At 53.9% G+C, this 21834-nt stretch overlaps 1 protein-coding gene across 1 annotated transcript in view; it reads right to left on the bottom strand.

Moving 5' to 3' along the window:
* Nucleotides 1-3752: 3752 nt before the first annotated feature.
* Nucleotides 3753-21834, bottom strand: part of RPTOR (regulatory associated protein of MTOR complex 1) — a 244418-nt gene continuing 226336 nt past the window's right edge. Inside the window, exons 25-34 of the mRNA XM_066237453.1 lie at nt 17416-17521; nt 17127-17241; nt 15128-15252; nt 14081-14185; nt 9456-9562; nt 8045-8172; nt 7531-7617; nt 6687-6803; nt 6324-6453; nt 3753-5736 (exon numbers count right to left, since the gene is read on the bottom strand). Of these exons, the coding sequence (XP_066093550.1) occupies nt 5668-5736; nt 6324-6453; nt 6687-6803; nt 7531-7617; nt 8045-8172; nt 9456-9562; nt 14081-14185; nt 15128-15252; nt 17127-17241; nt 17416-17521 (1089 nt within the window). The 3' untranslated portion in view covers nt 3753-5667. The remainder of the gene's footprint in view (nt 5737-6323; nt 6454-6686; nt 6804-7530; nt 7618-8044; nt 8173-9455; nt 9563-14080; nt 14186-15127; nt 15253-17126; nt 17242-17415; nt 17522-21834) is intronic.

The following is a 21834-nucleotide window of genomic DNA, read 5'->3' as shown; positions in this document are numbered from 1 at the left end:
CTCTCACACACTCTCTCTCTCTCTCACTCCCTCTGTTCCAGTCTACTTAAGGAGGGATTCTTGCAAGCAAACCAGGTGCACAGCCTGACTTCCAAGGTCAGAGCACGAAAGGCCACATGGCTAGGCCTGGAGAAGCCAGTTTTACTGGTTCAGCAGAACTGATATCTACTTTTCGTTGAGTTTGGCAAACTGGTTGTTAAAATGGCACTTATAATCAGGATTCTCTCTAAGGTGGGCGCCTGGGCAGCTGCCCAACGTGAAAATTATAAATTTACATTCTAAAGGAATGGGATTCAGCTCCTACAGTGAAAAGATGGTTAAAAATAAATCACACAGCCGATGATACTCAGATAAAAGCGAAGAAAATTGCAAGTGAGGACGCCAATCAAGAAGCAATATGGAAATATCTTAAATAACAGTTTTATTGTTTTTTGTCAAGAATTACTTTGCCTGACCAGATGGTAGCGCAGTAGATAAGTGTTGGACAGGGATGCAGAGGACCCAGGTTCAAAAACCCAAGGTCACTGGCTTGAGCATGGGGTCACTGGCTTGAGCGTGGGATCATAGGCATGACCCCATGGTCACTGGCTTGAGCCCAAAGGTTGCTGGCTTAAGCCCAAGGTCGCCGGCTTGAGCAAAGGGTCACTCGCTCTGCTGTAGCCCCCGCAGCCAAGGCACATATGAGAAAGCAATCAATGAACAACTAAGGTGCTGCAATGAAAGAATTGATATTTTCCATTTCTCTCCCTTCCTGCCTGTCCCTATCTGTCCTTCTCTGTCACACACACAAAAAAACTTAATATTTTAAAACTCTTACATAATCCCTTTAGGTATACTGTTTTTTTTTTTGTTTGTTTGTTTGATACAGGGACAGAGATAGAGTCAGAGAGAGGGATAGATAGGGACAGACAGGAACAGAGAGAGATGAGAAGCATCAATCATCAGTTTTTCGTTGCAACACCTTAGTTGCTCATTGATTGCTTTCTCATATGTGCCTTGACCACGGGCCTTCAGCAGACCGAGTAACCCCTTGCTTGAGCCAGCGATCTTGGGCTTAACCAGATGAGCCTGCGCCCAAGCTGGCGACCTCGGGGTCTCGAACCTGGGCCCTCCACATCCCAGTCCAATGCTCTATCCACTGCACCACCGCCTGGTCAGGCTGTTTTTTTTTAAAAAACAGTCACTAGGGCAGAGAACCAGTTGGTAAATCATTTGAATCCTTCCACTGGGCCTGCGTGGAGGAGCTGCCACCCTGTAACTCCTGCCTGCCCTGTGACTGCACCATCTCAGTCCCCTTTTGACTTGGTCTCCAGCTCACGTCACAGAGACCAGAGAGGTGCTGTCTGCCTAAACTGCAGACTGGTGAGCGTGAGAGCTAGCAGTTAGCAGGAGATAATACAGCAATGATTCAGGCACCAGGGGGAGCATGGTGGTGGTGTCTTATACTTAGAGCCCACTACAGAGGACCCCATCTTCCCTCCACTCAGCTGGGCACCGGGCAACCATTAAGGTACTCACATCAGGTCCCTATTTGCCACATCGGTTTGTTTTTGTGTGTGTGTGAATAATCAATTTATGCTTCCTTAGACTGTCCTCTTTGGTTCTGAGGGCACTTGACCAACTGGCCACTACCCAGGATCCCCGGCACCCTCCATGGGAATTACTGCTCAGCAGCCCTTCCCACCTGTCTCTGGGCCTTGCCCTCCCGGTTCCAGGAGAAATCAGGGGACAATATTTTGGTGGCGGCACCTCTACAGACCTCTTGCAGGGCATGTGCTCAGGGACACAGTGGGGACTCAGCGATGACTTGCACCCGATACATTCTGGTCACATGTATCGCTTCTCCCTAAACCCCGATCCTTCCTGGTGTCACCCCAAGGAATGCCTGGCAGCTCAGTGGGGCCATGTTGTGTCCAAGTTTCCAGCAACAAAGGAGTGAAGTACAAGGCTTCTCACAGATGAAAGCAAACCGTCAGTCCAGGGTCTTGGGACAGTGCACCAATATCCACATCCACCCCACTGTGTTGCCCCATGCACCTGTGCAGTCCTTCCATGATGCTGTTTGTCAGCAAAACCTGGAGCTCTTGGGCTGTGAACAGGTCAGCTGGGATGTCACTGCAGTTGGGGTCTGGGTCTGGAGGCAACAAGGGCTGACAAGTTGGGGGCGTGTCAGCCTCCCGAGAAGTGTGGTCCTCGTGTGAGGGAGCTGATGGCAGGCAGGGCTTAGTGGGATTAGTGGGTGGGTAGTCAAAATTGGTCCACTAAACTCTCCATTCTCTTTCATACTCAATGCTCTGACCTGGGGATGCTAAGAATTCCATTTACTCTGTAATCCTATAGCCACAGGACAAAACATGAGGACTGGTTTCCAGACACAACAGTCCTGCTTCAAGAAACAAGATTTTCTTTAAAGTAATCCTGCCTACCTTCTGATTTTCTGACTACCTTGAACTGAGAATTCAAAACCCTCACTTGCCATTCTAAAAAATGTAGTCTTCTCAATGTACTTAGAAATCACTGGCCTGCCATAGTCCCCTGCATCCTGTTCTGTGCATGCCTGTCTCTTGGGCCCCCAGAACCAGGCTTTCGGGAAACACTTCCAGGCAATTGCAGAAGAGCATTTTGCCACAGCACACCTGGAGCTCTGTCATCTGCTTTTCACAGACTATGTTGTTCTGCTCAAGTGGCCATGACAAATGACCACAGGCCAAGCAGCTTAAACTTGTCTCAGTCTGGAGGCTGCAAGTCCAAGATTACAGTGTGGGAGGGCTGGCCCACCTGAGCTGTCCTAAGCCCCTCTCCCGGCTGCTGACAATCTCAGGTCCCTCAACTTGTAGAAGGATCACTGTCTCTGCCTTCTTCACATGCTGTCTCCCTGTGTGCATGTCTGTCCACATAAACCTCTTCTCATAAGGATAGTCATACTGGACTAGGGCCCACTCTATTGACCTCATTTTAACTTGATGATCTCAGTCAAGAACCTCTCTCCAAATAAGATCACATTCTGAGGTGCTGGGTTAGGACTTCCACATGCATTTGGCAAGGGGCAGGGCACATTTCAACCCCTAACACAGTAAGACAATCACATCATATAACTTTCAGGGAAGGCTCAGCCTGCTGGTGACTCCTGAGGGACCTGGCCAAGTGGAGATGCCATGCTGTAGAGAGTTAAGGGTTTAGACAGCTTTTGGGGGCTTGAGAGCACAAGAGACAAGAGGCCTGGGAGAGGCAGCACAGAACAGCAGGGTGTCTGTCCATCTCCTTCCTGGAAGCCTTGGCACTGGACATTAGGTGGGGCTGAGGTCAAGCAGTAGTAATCACCAAAGTGGCCACATGGTGGTGCCACAGACAGGTATCACCTGGAACCCTGGCACCACCAGATAGGGGCCCCGGGGGGTCCTTGCCGGAAGGTGGGCCCAAGACCAGGTGTGGTTGGGGGTAGGGCCTCTATATAGGCGGAAGGAGCTGCCATGAATCTCTCACCCGGGAGAAGTCATCCGTTTGTTCATCCACTCATCCACCCATCCACCCATCCGCCACGCCCCTTCCACATGCCGACTCATTTAGCATCTATCACGTACAGAACCTGCTCTGGCTCCCTGCTGCCATGAGTTTGCATGTGTCAGGGGACAGAAGGTGACCTAATGTTGTGATGGGCTCCCACTAAACGGGGGAAGGTGGGCATGTCCATATGGAGCTGCTCACGTCCACATGGCTGACATGCTGTTTTTGCAAAAGACGAAGCTGCCAGCTGTCACTCTGCACTTACTTTTATTAGCAGTTTATTGCCTGTCACCGTTTCACATTTACATTACTATTCCGTGTTTTGTCAAAGTTTTTTCTATTTTCATTCTGGTACAATAAATAGATATTAATGAACCTTTAGGTCAGGCTCTCAAGCTTGGGTTAACTTCATGATTGAATTTTCGCATCAGACCTGTGAAAACAGCCCTGTGTGGCGCTGCTGTAACCCCACGGTGGGCAGTGGCCATGCAGGGAAAGGGCATGGTTTTGTCTCAAAACAAACAGAACTGCATGTGAGGCTGGAACCCGGAGTGGAACTACTCCATGAGTCAAACTCAGTGTCTGTGGGTGGGGCTCAACTTCCAGAAGGTTCTGACGTCGCCTCCTAGAGTGCCTCACAGAGCTGACAGGGGTGCTGGGTGGGGAGCCTGACCCTGCATGGCTCTCACCCAGAACATGGGGGACAGCCACAGAGCCGGAGTGGGAATTGCATCCCAGAACCTTCTCCTGGTGGGAGCACACAGGGCCCACAGTGGAAGGGCCACCCCCTGCGCCCAGCCCGTCCAGCCCATCCGATTCTGGCCCAGCATACCCAGGCTGTCCTGCCACTGGGTCCCATCACTGAAGACGCTCTCGGCGGAGGCAGAGCCCTTGTCTGCTGTGCAAGGGGACCTAAACTTGCATCGCCGCTCACTCACACTCACACTATCATTGGCCTCACTGGCAGAGTTAGTTCAGCCACCTCACTCTGTCTCTGAATAATCCTGATTCCCAAGGGAAGTGGAAAAATGCTTTTCAAATATCATCATTGTGGTCGTTTTGTTTTCCAAGTGCTATTTGTCTGCAGCTGCTCAGCACATTCTCTGTGGCCCTTCCTGGCTCAGTCATTGCCATGGCTCTCTGCCGTGCACTCACATGTGTACATGCACAGATGTGTGCCGAAACACACCAGTGCACTCACACTCACACCTGTATACTCGCACCTGCACATACCCGTGTACTCACAGACACGGGCACCTGCACATGCCTGTGCACTCACACACAGACATGCACACTGAAGTGATCACCCAGCTCTTTGCGTTACCGCTGCACCAGTGTGCGGATGGGGACTGCAGATCGGATGTCTAACCACAGACGCTTTCCGGGCTCCAGCTGTGCCTCCCGTGTACACGCGTGTGATGCGTGTGCCAGCATAGGCAGGAAGGTCATGGACTTGGGCAGCTGTCACTGTCCCTGCTGGGAAGAGCAGCCCTTCATTGGAAAAAAGACTGTGACTTCAGAAGATTGAGTCTCCAAAGACCTACCTTTGTGCCCAAGGCCACAGGCCCTCCTGCTAAGGGATCAGTGCTGTGCGGGGAGGTGGCTGCATGGGGGCTGGGGGAGCTGGTGGTTGGGGGAGGCCTGGGAACCAGCCCCTTCATCTCCTCTGTGCTCGGTCTTGAACCCCAGCTTCTTCCACCTGCCTGGGACCCCCTATGAGCAGACCAGAGGGAGGGTGTGGCCAGGCTGGGCTGCACCCGTGTTGGTTCATGGCGGGGCAGTGGCTGCTCAGGGACCCCCCAGGAGGCCAAGCCCTGAGGAAGCCAGTGTCTAGTAGGGAGCTGTGCGGAGCTCATGCTTGGGTCGCGTAGAAATAAGATGAGTGTGTTCCCTCTTTGAAAACCTTCAGAGGAAAAACAGGACAGGAAGGTATGGGACGAGTGGCGACGGAGTCCTTGGCCTGGAAGCTGCATCTCAGCCGAGAAGCGACTGTCACACCACAGGACTACACCAGAGCCCCCTTCCCTGGGCTCTGGGGCAGGACAGCAAAGACAGACAGACAGACAGTGTGGCCTCCGAGAGCCCTCAGCAGCCAGGTCAGGACGGAGTTCCTGGGCTGTGGTGAGCCCACTATGTACACGCAGCCTGGAGGGGCAGACGGCGCTATCTGACGCGCTTTTCCACGGAATACACGGACATGTAGTAGTCGTTGCTGCCCACGGCCAGGTGAGGCTGCAGAGGAAAGTGGGAGAGTGGGTGAGCAGGTGAGCGGGCCCCAGGGGATGGTCATGGGAGGGGGGTGCCCACTGCTGCCTCACTCTCCACTCCGCCCGAGGCAGGTGCATAAATGACAGGACCCACAAGCTACCCTCAGTCCCTGAACCTCTCAGGACTGTCCCCGAGGGATGGTTCTGGGGGCCTAAGGTTGGGTGGTTGGTTCAGCAGAGCCACACACCAGGCTCCTGTGGAGCCCAGATGGATCAAAGGCAGGTGGGCAGAGTCCTGACTTAGACCACAGCACCCTGCCACCGTGTGACCACCTGTCGATGAAGACAGGCCGTGTCACACGTGTGTGCGTGTGCCTGGTTTCCCAGAAGGCTTCTCACTGAACGTTTCTCCAGGGTGACATGAGCACAGGCCTGAGGTGACAGGGAGCGTGGCACTGCCTCAAGAACATGGGCAGCTGGGGCCACAGCCCAGGACCAGGAGGGCGGAGGCCCAGGGCAAGTGGTATGGGGGCCTGGCTGCAGCCCACCTGCTTGTGCTGCTGGCCCCCAGGTCCCCAAGTCCCCCCCCCAACTGGGCGCAGGGACACAGACCCAGTACGGGTGGAAGGACAGGCAGCTGATGGCACCAACACGCTGGCCCATGAAGCCGTCGTAGTACTTGATGCTGTTGATGAGCTCCCCGGTCCCGCTGTACACGGCAGTGAACTGGTTCATAGAGCCACTGCAGCGGACAGAGGCCTGTGTCAGTGCCTTTCTCCTCGGGGTGGGGGGACAGGACAGGGTCTTCAGGGCCAGCTGGGTCCCTCCCATAAGGAATCATGAGCCAGCCAGCTACTGGGGCTGGGGCCAGGCCAGCAAGGGGCCACAGATATTTGGCTTCAATCTGCTGTCCTTCACTGCGGCCTCAGGATGGTCAGACAGGAAGGGCCCCACAGGAGGAGGCTGGGCACCTACCACGCAATCAGGTTGGCCTGGGGGTGGATGTCCAGGGCCGTGAGCCCCTTCACTATCTGCAGGACATTCACAGAGTCTGGCATCCGTGGGTCAAAGAAGCGCACATCTCCGTTCACACTGCCGGGAGGAGTCATGGTGACAAGAGGCCAGGCATGCTGGTTCCTGGGACCCTCTTAGTGCTTGTAAGGCCCGACAGCGCACGAGCTCCCTGACTTGGCTGCCAGGACCACCCCGGGGATAAGTCGAAGCCCCGCTGCAGAGGGCAGGACATGATTTATGTTGTTTCATTTCCTGTCCCCAAGATTAGACTTTGTGTAGCAGGGATGGATGGGTGGGGAGGCCCAGGAGGCCACCTCTCTTTCTGCCCTCAGCCCTGGCGGCATCACTCTGACAGCCACGTTCTATCTTTATGTTACAAACAGGGCTAGAGCAGCTCTCTGAAGAAAGGGCGGTGGGGACAGTAGTATGTTTTCCTGTCCCTCTAATGGGCAAATGAATATTCGCTGCTCTCAGCATAGGGTTTCTCAACAGGAAGGGGTTTATGGGCAGATGGCTGTGGCATGTGCAGGGATCCTCACAGCCACATGCCAGCAGATGGCCCCTGCCCCCTGAGGAACCTGCTTCCCACCTTCTCCCTGCACCCGATGAGCAGACCCCCCCCCTCACCCACAGTAAGCAGTCCAGTGGGAGGAACGAGTATCCCTGGCCTGCAGTCTGGCCCTGACCTTTCCAGCCAGTCCCAGAGTAGAGCTAATTACTGTCCTGAAATTCGTCATTTCATAGCTGCTAAAGACCAGGGATGTGTTCTAAATGGAGGGACATGTTCTCACAGCAGACATCCCACCTCACGCTCACGATGTGGCCCTCGGGGCGCTTCTGTAGGTAGGCCTTCACCACCCAGGCCGTGTGTTCCCGGTACGTCATCACGCGGCTGTAGGTAAAGGTGAGGGGCATGGGTCAGAGCTTGCCAGGGGCAGGGAGCACAACCATGTGGGCATGGGGATGCCAGACAGGGATGTGGTGGTGCTGTTGCAAACCAGCATGGGGCCTCGGGCAACACCAGCTCCACAAGCATAATCACCTGCCCTCTGGTGCCCACGCACATGCACCTTGCCACCCCCCCCGGCTGTTCACCTGCATGAACCGGGAGATGGCAGGTGGCAGCCTTCCCTGGGGAAGCTGAGCTCAGGGACCCCCGCCCCCTACCTTCCACATGGTTTGTCCATGGCTCACGGGGAGTGAGGCCTCCGTGGACAGTACCCAGCGGGCTCTGGTGCTCACTTCGTTTGGGCCCAGCAATCTGGCAGAAATGTGACCACTGGAATCTGGAAGGTTTGGGAGGGGCATGGCTGAGTTACCATTCGCTGAGCGCCATCCTTCTGTCGTAGACACGGATAGAGCCATCACCGAGGCCAGCTACGATGAGGGACCGGTGGGAGTCGCAGGAGAGGCTTGTCACGCAGCTGTCAGCACCCGTGGGGATGTCCTAAGGCCGAACACAGAGACCTGGTAAGGCTCCATGGTGTTGGATGTGCCTGGGACCTGTGCCTTTTCTCCACCAGGGAGCATGAGGGACCTGCAGGGGCTAGCCATGGACTGAGGCCCATGGGGTGCCTGACTGACAGGCAAGGCTGCAGCGGGGCCTGGCCAGGAGGGCAGAGCCTGAGACCTGGTTCCTGGGGCCGCTGTCAGCAAACAGTCTGGTGACGACTGGTCTCAGCACCAATTACACTTTCTGACATCTCCCTTTTCCCTAAAGAGAAAGATGGAGTACATTGGGCAGGAGGAATCCTCATCAGCTCCCTCTGGAACTCCTAGTCTGTCCAGGGAAGACTCTAGCGGGACCTGGCCCACAAACTGTGTCCCTCACTCTGGCGGCTGTGCGTGTGAAAGGAGGGCTGGAGTGCCCTGTGCTCAGCAGTGAGGAGCAGGTGAGGAAACAGCCCACAAGGAGGAGCAGTTGTTGCCAGCCTAGAAGGTTCTCTTCTTAGTGCACCTCACTGGAAGAAATCCTGGAAGCTGGAAGCAGTCCTAGGGTCTTAAAGGGCGGGAGAAGCCTGGATCAGCCCCATGTCATCGGCCTGATCAGGGTCTCAGAGCCTGACTCCAGGTGAGTGACGTAAGCAGCAGGTGTCAAGCAGCTGTCAGCAGTGAGGGGGGGCCGCCAGCCAGCACACCCCAAGAAAGGTGGCATGATGACACCCACTGCACCATAGCAGGACGTGAGGACAGGCAGACCGTGTTAGAAAGAGTGTGAGCAGAGCCTCCCTTTCCACAAGGTCCTCGTCTAATCGAAGGCCTGGCGAGAGACCAGGGCCAGGCAGCACGGGGAGGCGGCCTCACTCTGTGCCCTGGGAATCTACCTTGTGCTATTCCTTTTCTAGGAAATCTTATGCAGTACCAATTAAAACTGAAAATAAAAGGTACTTTAAGCAGCACACAATCAAATAATCATTCTAATTTAAAATACTTCTATCCCAGTGCTTTCTGATATTCCCTTATTTGCACAGATAAATTAATATTTGACAATGATTAGAATTAGCACAGGCTTGGTTACATTGCTGGGCAGATCACAGTGTCATGTCTGACAGGCATCCAGACGTGCCAACTGGTCTCTAGAGGCTCTGGGTTCCCAGCACCAAGGCCTGATGCTTCCAGGCACCCCATTCCCAGGGGTGACTGACATTTAGTCACACTGCTTGGAGATTGCAGGCTTGGTTTTCCCAGGGAATGGTGTAGACGGCTGGGGGTGGGCCACCGAGTCATTACCTGCACCTTCATCTCGCGATCTGTGTCCCAGATCCGCACAATCCGTACGTCCCCTGAGCTCATGAGGAGGCCAGTCTCCTGCTCCCAGTCCACCACCATCCCAGCTCCTGGGGAGACAGATGGATACCAGCTCACTGTGGGAGCTTGTTCCGGACAGACACTCCACCAGCTGGCGTCAGGGACCCATGCAAGCTCGGCTGGGCTCCCAGTGTGCCCCAAATCCAGGACGGGGCAATAGTTCAGTCTTCCCCAGATCCCTGCCGGAGGCTAGAAGATCAGCATTGTTCTGGGACCTCTGTCCAAGACACCCATTTCCAGCATGCCCGGGCACAACTGGCAGGTCTGGTGGCCCCAAAGTGTGCAAGGGGGAGGGAAATGGTCCCATGGGAGCTCAGGGACTGCAGTCCCTGTGATAAGCAGCTGCCACCTCCCGAGGCTGTGCCTGAGCCCAGAGGTCAGGGGTGAGCTGCCCTTTTCCATGCTAGGACTGGGCAGGCAAACAAGTAACTGCAGCAGTAAGACCTCAGGGAGCAATTTTTTTAGAATAAAATTTAATTTTAAATGTTTAATTGTAAATGTTTTAAATATATAGAGAACAAAATAGAAATCTTTGCACCCATCACCCAGATCTAACACTTGCTAATATTTTGCCATTTTTGCTTTTTTCTTGAAAAGTAAAATTTTAGATGCAGTGAAAGCCTCCCTTGCCTGCTCTGTCCCGGGATGCACTTCCTGAAGGCCGAGAGCACCCTCCCCAGGCACGTCAGCTAAGACAGGGAGGCTCTGTCTGTGGAAGACCGTGTCTCACATCAAATGTGAGGGCTGCTCAGAAACAAACAGCAGTCTGCACTGTGATCCGACCCACTGGCAAGAAAAGTCCCGCCTGCTCCTCCTCCCAGGGTCTGCTGTCTGGCCAGGTCCTGCTGCTCAGAAAGGGGACAGAGCTGTTAGCCTGCCTGCCCAAGACCAACCCCACCCAGCACTATGTCCAGCTTCTAGATGTGGTGGGAGGAGAGAGTGGTCATCATGAGGTGGTGATGGAAAATCAAACAGGTGATGACACAATAAGGCTGTGCCCTGGCTGGACAGCTCGGTTGGTTGGAGAAGCGTGCCAGTATGCAAAGGTTGCCAGTTTGATCCCTGGTCAGGGACATACAGAAACAGATCGATGTTTCTATCTCTCTCTCTAGAATCAATAAATAAATTTTAAAAAAACCCAAAAAACTGATAGCTGTGATTTGACTCTTAAGATACGAAAACTCTGTGACTCTGAATGAGTGAAGACATCCACCACCTCATCCTGAAGACCGTGACCCATGCAGCATCTCCGCTCTTCTCCTGCAGAACAGACAGAAGGCCACACGCTCACCTTCACGGTCTCCTGACTTTCCAGTGGGGCCTGCTGGGGGCAGCTGGAGCTGCTGTCTGGGCTCCCTGGCTGCTCCCTCCTGCCCCTGCTGACATGGTCAAGACAATGTGGACATGCTGCACTCCTCCCTGTGCTTGTTTGATGGAGGCTGGCTGGTCTGACCAATGAGCCCAGCTCTACATGTGGCCATTTCTGGGGTTTCAAAATCTGAGGTCTCTGCCCAGCCGTGCAGACCATAGACCCTAAGCACACAGACCACATTTGTGTGCATCTACACATGGGGGTGTGGGAGGCACTCCCCAGGACGCAGAGACTCCTCATCTCTGCCCGACTTCATCCTGGATACAGGCTGTGGACACGTGTCCTGACCCCAAACCTGGCCACAGAGGAAATCTCTCCCTTAAACTGTGGTTACACGGAGCAGGGAAAGTTGTACGATGAGAAACTGGAATGTGGTGGTCAGACAGCGTCCCAGGCCTGGAGCCAAGTAGAGGAGCATGCTGCCCAGAGTCTCAGGTCTGTGCTGTTTGCATTCAGCCCTCCAAGTCAGCAGCCAGTCCAGGAGGACCTCTGAGGACCCTGCCATCTGGAGCTGACCCCTGAGGTCCCGTTCGCCCCCAACTGAGATGCCCAACTGGGAGCAATGGTTCTGGAAGTTCGAGTGGAGGGTCAGCACTCACTGGCTCCTCCCACTCAGGCCCATGTGAGAACCACAGCCCTGTGGGACAGTGGCCTCCACTCTCTCTCCTGAGACACAGACACAGAGTCTCCCCATGGGGTCAGGCTCTCTCAGAAACGCTGTGAGCACCCCTAGGTAAACTGGTAGGTTCAGGGATTTAGGCTGGCAACAGAAAACTGGGCTCCAAAAAGCTTGCCCCTCAGGAGCACATGACTTTACCTGAACCTTTTGTTTTCCACCTGGAAATGGGTCAGGACACTTAGCAGCTGCCCAAAGGGTCAGAGGAGAGAGGGTGGGAGAGGTGCTCCCTAAGAGCTAGAGCCACGCCCCATCCTTTGCGGGAGAGAGCAGGTAGCAGGACCTGTGCTGAGAGCCTTGGCACCAGCACCACCACGTCCGGCTGCTGTGATGAGCACAGGCTGCTGGGCCACGGCCCCATGATTCTGTAGAGAGCGCACCCTCTGGCTTCCTCGCTACTCCTGTGACTGAACGTTAACAAACAGCAGAGGCGCAGGATGCTATCCATGTGCGCATGTGCTGATCACGGGCCACCTGTCCTGGGCTCTGGGCAGCCCTGACCATCCTGGGCTCAGCCACAGGGTGGGAAGGAGCTCACTCTGGGGACCCACTGCTGTCCCATACTGTGGCACTGACTGCACTGTCCAACTGACTGGCTGGAAAGACACAGCAGTCCTTTTACCTCCTTCCCCCACCCTGCCCCAAGCTCCAGCCATGCAAGGCGGCCCTCTGGCTTTCTTTTTTTTTTTTTTTTGTGGATAAGCAAAAGCTTTATTTAGTACAGCACATGCTGCCTGTAGAGGTTCTCTGGTCCCGGGGGACAGAGGCCAGGGAAGTTGCCCTCTGGCTCTTTTTTAGGTTTCCAGAGAACTGACCCTCTGAGAAGCCCGAGCAGACTCTGAGACAGGCCCTCTGGTCACTGTTACAGCCAAACCTGCTCAGGAGGCTGCTTCCTGCTCCTTCAGCTCTCTTCTCTGGAGCAGGAGTGGGGACAAACTCAACCTCCAGTTTGTTGTTTTTTTTTTTACAGAGACAGAGAGAGAGAGTCAGAGAGGGATAGACAGGGACAGACAGACAGGAACGGAGAGAGATGAGAAACATCAATCATCAGTTTTTCCTTGCGACACCTTAGTTGTTCATTGATTGCTTTCTCATATGTGCCTTGACCGTGGGCCTTCAGCAGACCGAGTAACCTCTTGCTCAAACCAGCGACCCTGGGTCCAAGCTGGTGGGCTTTTTTGCTCAAACCAGATGAGCCCGCGCTCAAGCTGGAGACCTCGGGGTCTCGAACCTGGGTCCTCCGCATCCCAGTCTGATGCTCTATCCACTGCGCCCCACCGCCTGGTCAGGCCCTCCAGTTTGTTTTCTAACTGTCCTTCCTTCATTCCTAACTTTTTACTAGAAGAGTTCTCCACGAAACACTAAGAGGAGAGTCCATGGGTCTGCGGGAATATCTCACTTCCCACTTCCTGGGGCACATGGGACCCTGCCAGGCCCACTTGTGCCTGCCTTTCTGCAGAGACCAAGCACTAAGAACAGATGAGAACACTACATTCCTTGGAAGGCCGGTCACACTTCCAACCTGCATCTGGCAAGTCACAGGTCAAGAATTATTCTTGTTGCCTGGACTGGTAAAGCTCCATCTCTATAGTTTACCTAAACAGTGAGATTAAGAGAGGAAAAAGACTTGTTTTGTGAAAGACAATATAAACAAAGCCACTTTAAAACAGAGTCAGAACTACAGATACCTCCAATGTCTAATGCCTGAAACTCTGCACGTTTCAACAGAGTCAAGAATCTGGTGCTATGGGCCAAGGGCAACATTGTATCTCAGACAGCTGTTTACAAAGTTGCAGTTATTATGACTACTGGACTGAAAATTAAAACACTGTTTAGAATTAGTGTCCCTATGTTATCTGTCTCAGTAGCAACACCTTCCTGCTGTGGATATCATTGTCCCGGGCCTTTACTCGTGACTACCCCTCGCCTCTGTCTCCTCATCAGAACACCATTTGGGTTTCTGCCTGAAGCAGCGTTTTCCCCAGCAGCTGCTCTTGCTCTTGAACTCGCTGCTGCCTTGCTTAGAGGCCTTGTTTCCAGGCGGGCAGTTTCGAGACCTGAGCACCCAGTTCACGGGTGCAGTGCTGCCGGGGTACCCAACGGCAGCTGCGCACGGTGTCGGAGTCCCACGGAAGGGATATGTTTGGGTGCAAACAGCACAGGATGCAAGTCCTCTGGCCCTGCCAGAGGCAACGCTTTCCCAGCAACACTTCCTTCAAGCCAGGGATGAGAGTTGGTACAGGTGTACGCAGGCTGGTGACGTGTCCAGACAGGTCAGAGGTCGACTAGACAGCCACCCCATACAGCTATGTCTCTCAGGTGGAAGTGCTTTTGTGGACAGGTGGGGGAAGCTCGCTGGTTCACGACTTCAGAATCAGACAAGAATTCACTAGCCTGTGGGCGCTATCACCCGGAGGGGACATGAAACTGCAGGGTCCCCCTGCCCCCCTGCCCCCTCTCAGCAGCCCCAGGACTCCTTTTGCCCTGGGGAGGACACACCTCGAGTCGTTGGCAGCATGTCCGAGAGCCCCTGCCAAGCAGTCACCATTTCTGGGTTTTTTTCCAAATCAGCAAAGTTCTTCCAGACCCTGATGGCACCATCATCTTGGGGAGAGAAGAGAAGGCAATCAGAACACAGACCCACTCTCTGGGTATGGAGGAGCCCTCCCACTGGAGGGGCAGTAGAGGTAAAGACCATGTGGATGCTCCTGGAGGAAAGCCCAGGAGCGTCCACAGGAGGGACGGGCTGGTCTGTGGACCGTCGGCTCAGGGCTGGGCAGAGCCACCAGCAGAGGCTGAGTGCGGGGTGGCCTTGCTGCCAGTTGCCCTGATCTTTCCTTACTGACACCTCAAGAGGAGAAGACCCAGTCTCAGTGCAGAACAGTCTTTAGGGCCTGTCCCTCCCTCCCACTCTGTCTGTGCTCCACACAGAGGATCCTCCATGGGAAATGTGACCTTGCCCATGGGCTCTCTGAATCAGGAAATGGGAGACGGTCCTCCATGCCTTTAGATGAGTTAGCCTGGGGTAAATGGCCCCGGGTCCTCTGGCAGATGGCAGTGAGGCAGAGTCCACTACACATCCTTCCTTCCTCCTGCCCTTGCACCCACCCTGCAAGCCCACTCTTGGGCCTCACTAGCCCCTCCCACAGCCCCTGGCTGCCCACCCTGCAGGAGGACAAGGTTACTGGGAAGCACACCCAGAAACACTCCCTGAGCTGAGTCCATGTTCCCTATCCCTCTGCTGTCCCATCACCGACTCTATGACAGTGAACTTCCCCTGCCCTGGAATTCGAGTGCTGCTTCTCCACTGGGACCCCAAGTCCCTGGGACACGACTGAACTGGTCACTCTGCTCTCCCTGCTATTTGTGAGGAAAGCTCTTTCCCTTAGGAACCTCCTAACCCCTTATGACAGCAGCCTTCACATGGCTGAGGACAATCCCCTTTGGCAGAAGGGATGGTCAGGGTCAAAGGAGACTGCACAAACAGGTGCTGGGTCTCATGCTGTGCGCCCGGGTCTAGGTCCCTGGCATGCATACACTACCCACCTGTGGCTGTGAGCAGGAGTGAGCAGTCCTGGCCGTTCAGGTACTCCATGGCGGTGACCCGTGTGTACCGAGGGTTCCCGTTGTGGAAGTAGTCCAGCTTCTCCCCTTTCTCCCAGTCCCAAAAACTCAGGAGAACAAGAGAGGAACAGGCCATGAAACCCCAGGGACACCCCTCACACCCACTAGCATGGCCACCACCAGCAAACAAACACACGTTGGGAAACATGGAAAACGGGAACCCCAGTGCCCGTGTGGATGTGTGGAGGCTCCTCGGAACAACTCCACACAGGGGTGCACTATGACCCAAGATTCTGTTTCTGGGTGGACGGCTGAACGGTATTTGTGTGCCCGTGTTCACAGCAGCATGATTCCCAACAGTCCGAAGGTGGAAACAAGTTACAACAATTAGATTAATATAAATTGATAGGGAGGACTTAGCACTGTGCCTGGTGGATTTAAATAACTCAACTTATTATTGATGTTATTATTGTAATGTGAATAATTATTAAGGGTAAACAAACATCTACTGAGCCTTCAATAAAAATTTGTTTCTATGTTAATGGGGGCTGTTGGTAAATACAAGTATATGGGAGGCCTGAAGTATTCTGAGGCAAGACTGAGACCCCCGGTATCACACGTCACTGAATGCAGACCATGCTCCATCACTCCCAGTGTTCACCTTGCTTCCTTTTTCTAACAGAACCAACACAACAAACACGCAAAGTCAACTTTATTCTAGTGTATATTTTGCCATCCTTTAAGTTGTATTAAAAATGAACATATTTTTAAAGAACTAAAAAATAAAACCTGGCTATATTAATTTTTTTTTAAAAAGGTGGAACCCATCCAAATGTCCACTGAGGGTTAAATGGATAAATAAAATGGGATCTAGTCACATAATGGAATATTCAGCTGTAAAACGGGAAGAAACCCTGTTATCTGCTGCAGCATGGATAGAGCTTGAGGACACTGTGCTCAGTGAAGTCAGATACAGAAGGACAAATAGGAGTCAGATTCAGAGAGACAGGAAATAAATAGGGAGTGCCAGGGGCTGGAGGAAAGAGGGGGGTTAGTGTTTCATGGAGACAGAGTGCCTGTTTTACAAAAATGAGAAAGTTGTGGAGATGATGGCTGCACAAAATTGTGAATGTACTTAAGGCCAAAGAACTCAATGATGGTTAAGATGGCACCTCTCATGTGTTTTATCACAGTAAAAAAAAGGAGTAAGAAACAGGTAGGAGGCCCTGGCCGGTTGGCTCAGTGATAGAGCGTCGGCCTAGCGTGCAGAGGACCCGGTTTCGATTCCCGGCCAGGGCACACAGGAGAAGCGCCCATTTGCTTCTCCACCCCTCCGCCGCGCCTTCCTCTCTGTCTCTCTCTTCCCCTCCCACAGCCAAGGCTCCAATGGAGCAAGGATGGCCCAGGCGCTGGGGATGGCTCTGTGGCCTCTGCCTCAGGTGCTAGAGTGGCTCTGGTCGCAACATGGCGACACCCAGGATGGGCAAAGCATCGCCCCCTGGTGGGCAGAGCGTCGCCCCTGGTGGGCGTGCCGGGTGGATCCTGGTCGGGCGCATGCGGGAGTCTGTCTGACTGTCTCTCCCTGTTTCCAGCTTCAGAAAAATGCAAAAAAAAAAAAAAAAAAAAAAAGGAAACAGGTAGGAGAACCGCCCTCAGTGTCCCCCATAAAGTGGGTCCTTTGTCCACAACAAGGGCCATGCTGTCACTACTGCACTTGGCATCTCCCATGAGCACATCTGCTCCTGCAGAGGCAGCAGCAAGGGGGACCTGCACACGCACCTGCCAGTGTGGTCTGCCTCAGGTCATGTGTGCTTGTCTTGGGCACAGAAGCTCCTGCCACTGCCCCACTGGCAGGGGACAACATGGGGGGTGCAAGGATCGTTCTCCACCTGCTCACCAGCCCCTCCCCCTGGGCAGCAGCTGGGATGGGAGGAAGAAGAGGAGTAGTCAACACTGGAAATGTGCGTCCCCACAAACTTACCAAATGCTGTCTTTATCGGCGACAGCCACACATGGTGTGAAGGGGTGAAACTTGACCACCGAGGGGACACCAGGGTTTCTGTTCAGGAATATCTGGTCGTCCAGTCTGGTGATGCCTGAGCAGACACACAGGCTGGTCAACGCAGACAGATCTGCACCCAGGGCCCTGGGGCCTAGGAGGCGGGCTCCTTTCCCACTGCAAATGTCATACGCAGGAGCCACGCTTGGGAGAGGCCACCGGTCAGACAGGGGAGGACCCAGGAATCTGCGGGGCTTCCCAGACCCCTCACCCTTCTGGATGAGTTGCTGGGCCTGCTTCCTGACACGGCTATTGCGCAAAAATCGCCATTCCCGCTCCTTGCGGATCTGACTCTCCAGATCGTGTTCTTCTGGGATCTGCAACAAGATCACATTAGATTCAGTGGTGAGAAAAGGTTTCTGCTCCCCATATGCTGAAGAACCGAGGTCTCTGGTCTGGTCGGCGTGCCCAACGCCTACTGCTAGGCACAGGGCAGAAGTGACTGACAAAGGCTGGTTCCCAAGCTCCTGTGGCACTCAGGCCTCCCCGCTCAGGCCACTGGATTCAGGCCCAGAAAGGAGCACCTGACTCCCTCTCTGCGCCTTGTGAGCCACTCACCTGCCCACTGGGTTTGGAGGCACTGAAACCTGGGACCAGCTGGGGACTGGCCCTATGCGAAGCCATCAGGGATCAGAGACTTAGAACCCCAGCACCCTCGGAACATGTGCTGCCCTGCCCCTCAGAGCCCGGCACAGAAGTGGAGGCTGTGGCCACGTTCTGACAAGGAGCAACAGGGTGGACTGTTTTCAAGGTGGACACAATGCTTTTGAGGTGCAAAAAGCAGGGATGAGGACTCAGGTGTTTCTGCAGGAGGGGACAGAGGCCAGACCTCGGCTGAGAAAGGTGGTAAGGCGAACAGTCACACATTTAATCAGAGAAAGACCAGGGTGGGGAGGTTTGCTCAGAAGCTTTGCCTTTTTCCTTCTCTGATGTCAAAGGGAAGTGGGGCACCTGGTGTGAAATGATCGAGCTGAGGGACCAGAGTCGGCTGCCCTGTGGCCTGGGAGGCAGGCAGGACACTGAGGGGTGCTGGGTCCTTCTTGGGAGTTGGTATATCACCTCACACGGCCAAGGGTGCAGTAGCCACCAACTCCTTATGGCTAGAGAGTCAGGGACAGCCAAGCTGCAGAACCAGGGGGTTCAAATCACCGCCTTCACCACTCCTAACAAGCCACAGTGCCTGCGCTGGGCTCATCTCCACCTGAAATATGGGGTACAGATGATCACCCCACTCTGCCCTGAGCAAGGGTCCTGCTTGCTTCATGCCATGTGCATATGGGCTGGGGTGACAGGTGGCTGTGCAAAACCACTGGGCAACAGAGAGCTACACTCAGCAAATAATAAACTGGGTTTTAAGTCTACTTATTCATTACTCATTTGTTCAATACAGACCGGTTTCCTTAGTCACACGTTACTGGATAACTTGGGCTATTCAGACTTCCTTCTCAAAATGCAGAGGTGCCAAGTCCCGGAATACAAACGAAATCCAATGAACAAGGAAAACCTGACTTCCTCTCGACAGAGAGTCGAGACGAGGAGTTGCTGTTACCGACCAGGTACCCCCACCCAGATGACAGCCCACAGCCAGTGCTGAAGGCCAGCTTCCTCTGCTAGAGAAGGTGGTCATGCACTTGCGCCTGTGCGGCCAGGGCTGAGAAGTGCAATGGCTTCCACCCCGAGCATGTGTCTACTCCACGATGCTGTGCGATCTTTGCTGACAAACAGAACCCCGACCCTCATGCCCAGGCCTGCACACAGGCAGCCTGGGGCCATTCCCAGTTTCTCACTTATGCTCCACTTTTTTTTTTCTTAAAAAATCACAAAACCACACAAACAAAGCAGCAGCAAGGACATGCAGACACACAATCACAGGCGTGGTGCCCATGCCTGTGGACAGTGAGTGGCCAAGGAGTGACCCCATGACAGCAGGTGAGGGTGGGCTTCTAACAGTTGGTGTCATTCAAGATGGCGCAGAGCTTGTCAGAGGGCAATGATGAGTGTTGTTCATGACAACGCAGAACTTATCCGAAGGGAAACGACGAGTGGCAGTAATGTAGAGAAACAAGGATGAGAATTCCTGACAGAGACTCGATGCTCTGCAGGAACAGAGGAGCTGCACCTGCATGGCATGTGATTCTGTGGGGACATGTGAGTGGGGGACACCTGGCGGGCTCCCTGAGCAGCAGCGGTGTCAGGGAGGGCCAGGGCCAGCGGAGGGCCAGGGCCAGCACAGGGTTCTTAAACATGTGCTCCCTGTGGCTAGGCCTGAGCTCCCACAGCTCACAGGCCACGAACTGGAGGTGGACAGATGTGGGACCTTCAGTTCTTCAGAAGGAAGCAACAAGGGCCATAGGGACAGGAGGAGGAGGATGTGTGGATGGGCAGGGCACGTAGGCAGCCCCTGCGATGGAAGGCACACCTTGTCTGTCATCTTCCCGGGTGGAGTTCTCAGAAGTAGAACATGGGAGCCCATGGAGCCTCCTCTTACAGGTCTGAGCTCAGAAACGGCTTCCAGCCCAACTAGACTATGGCTCTGTACCTGGCACACGTGTCCGTCCAGGGACAGCCTGCTACAAACCACTGGGACGGGCACAAGTGGAAGTGGACATGCAGGTGCAGCATGAGAGATGAAGGGATGGTGGCAGATGAAGAGAAAGAGCAGGAGACCTTGAAGTAGCAGCAGGCAGGGACTGCTAGATGTGACAATCACCGCTCAGGACGGGGCCCAGTGGAACTGACGGAACATCATCTCCTGCTCAGCGGTGGGTCCCAACAACACTCTCCCCATCCCCCTCCAGGCGGAACAGAAGCTTCTGCAGTTTGCATGGACCCCACTTCTGCTAGGTTTCCTTCCAGAAAGGGCTGGGGTGCGGGTGTCGGTGACAGTGTGACCTACTCAGACAAACACCAATTATGATTATGAGTCTCCCACAGAGACCAGGTGCTGAGAGCCCACAGGGTGCTGGGGCCCAGGATGGAGGCTGAGGGTCCCGAGGCTTCTGAGGAGCGTGGGCTGGGCACTGCGTGGCGCACACCCACACAGAGCTCAGTGTGTTGTTAGCACTGGATTAAAAGGTTAAGATGCTCAGGTAGAACTCAGAACAAGCCATCAAGGCAAGAAGAGATGACAAAGGCAAAGGGGAGACGGACCCAGGAGGTGGCTGGCACAATGCCAGTCCTGACACCGAGCTCCATTTCCAGCAGAAACAAAACATGATCTGATGGCGTGGCAAGTGCCTCCATTCTGTCTAACCTGGGTTATTATCGCCCTTGCCTACTCAACACCCTGGGCAGTGAGACCACCCTGTGCATGGCGTTCGGCGCTTGTGGCACGGGCCGTCCTCCTCTGTGCACAACTGCTGACCATGCCCTTCCAGTGATAAGCTCTGATGGTCGGAGTCCACTGTCTCCGTGACATGTTTTCATTTAGATCGCACTGCTTCAGGACCAGGTTGACTGAGACAGAATTTATATTCAGGAAATCTCTCCCTTTTGGCATAGATAGAGTTCTGAGTTTTGGAGAGTGCTTGGTCACATAACTACAACCACCATTGAGGTTGAAAACAGTTCGTTTCCCACATTCTCAGTGACCCATCATCAGCCCTCCCGGCACCCACTCACTCATTTTCCATGTGGTCATTTGGTTCTGTCCTTTTCAGTGTTGGGTGAACGGGCTATACAGTGTGGAGCCTTTGAGTCAGGCTCACATTCTGTTACCTGGCTCCCCCCACCCCCAGTTTATTTACTAAGTGAGGGGCATCACGTTATTTCTAGCTTGTGGTGACAATGAGTAAAGCCACTGTGAATGTCCAAATGGGTGGGTATGCAGGAGCTGGCTGGGTTATGTGCGGCAAGTGTGGGTTTCATTTGTTAAGAAACAGTTAGACGTTTCTAGTGTCTATAATATTTGCATTTGTATCACAATGTCTAGGTTTCTGCTGCTCTGTACCTTTGCCAGCAGTCGGGGTTGACAGAGCTGGTGATGTCAGCTGCTGTGACAGCCAAGTGGTGGGACCTCCTGGGGCCGGCACATCCCTAATGGCTAACTTCAGACACATGCTTCACAATGGTGTCTTCCATTTGTGGCCTGTGTTTTTGTGTTAACAGTTTTGTTCGGAAAGCTGTTATTAATTTATGCAGTTTATCATTTTTGTTCCTGTGTGGCTTGTGCTTTTTGTATCTTTCTTGTTGTTGTTGTTGTGATAGAGACAGAGAGACAGAGGGATCGATAGGGACAGACAGGCAGGAAGAGAGAGAGATGAGAAGCATCAATTCTTCGAGGCACCTTAGTTGTTCATTGATTGCTTTCTCATATGTGCCTTGACTGGGGGGCTACAGCAGAGCATGTGACCCCTTGCTCAAGCCAGTGACCACAGAGTCATGTCTATGAGCCCGTGCTCAAGCCTGTGACCTTGGAGCTTCGGACCTGGGTCCTCTGCATCCCAGTCCAACACTATCCACTGGGCCACCACCTGCTCCGGCTGCTTTTTGTATCTTATTGAAGAAACCGTTGCTTAACCCCAGGCCACAAAGATTTCCTTCTAGAAGTTTTGTGGCTCTGGGTTTTGCATCTGGGGCTGTAACTCACTCTGACTTGATTGCTGCCAGAGGGACCAAGGCCCACCCTCTT

Source organism: Saccopteryx bilineata, chromosome 6 (genome assembly GCF_036850765.1).
Source record: "Saccopteryx bilineata isolate mSacBil1 chromosome 6, mSacBil1_pri_phased_curated, whole genome shotgun sequence".
Classification (NCBI taxonomy): Eukaryota; Metazoa; Chordata; class Mammalia; order Chiroptera; family Emballonuridae; genus Saccopteryx; species Saccopteryx bilineata.
The sequence above is the reverse complement of the archived record's forward strand: the minus strand, read 5'-3'. Positions and strand labels throughout refer to the sequence as shown.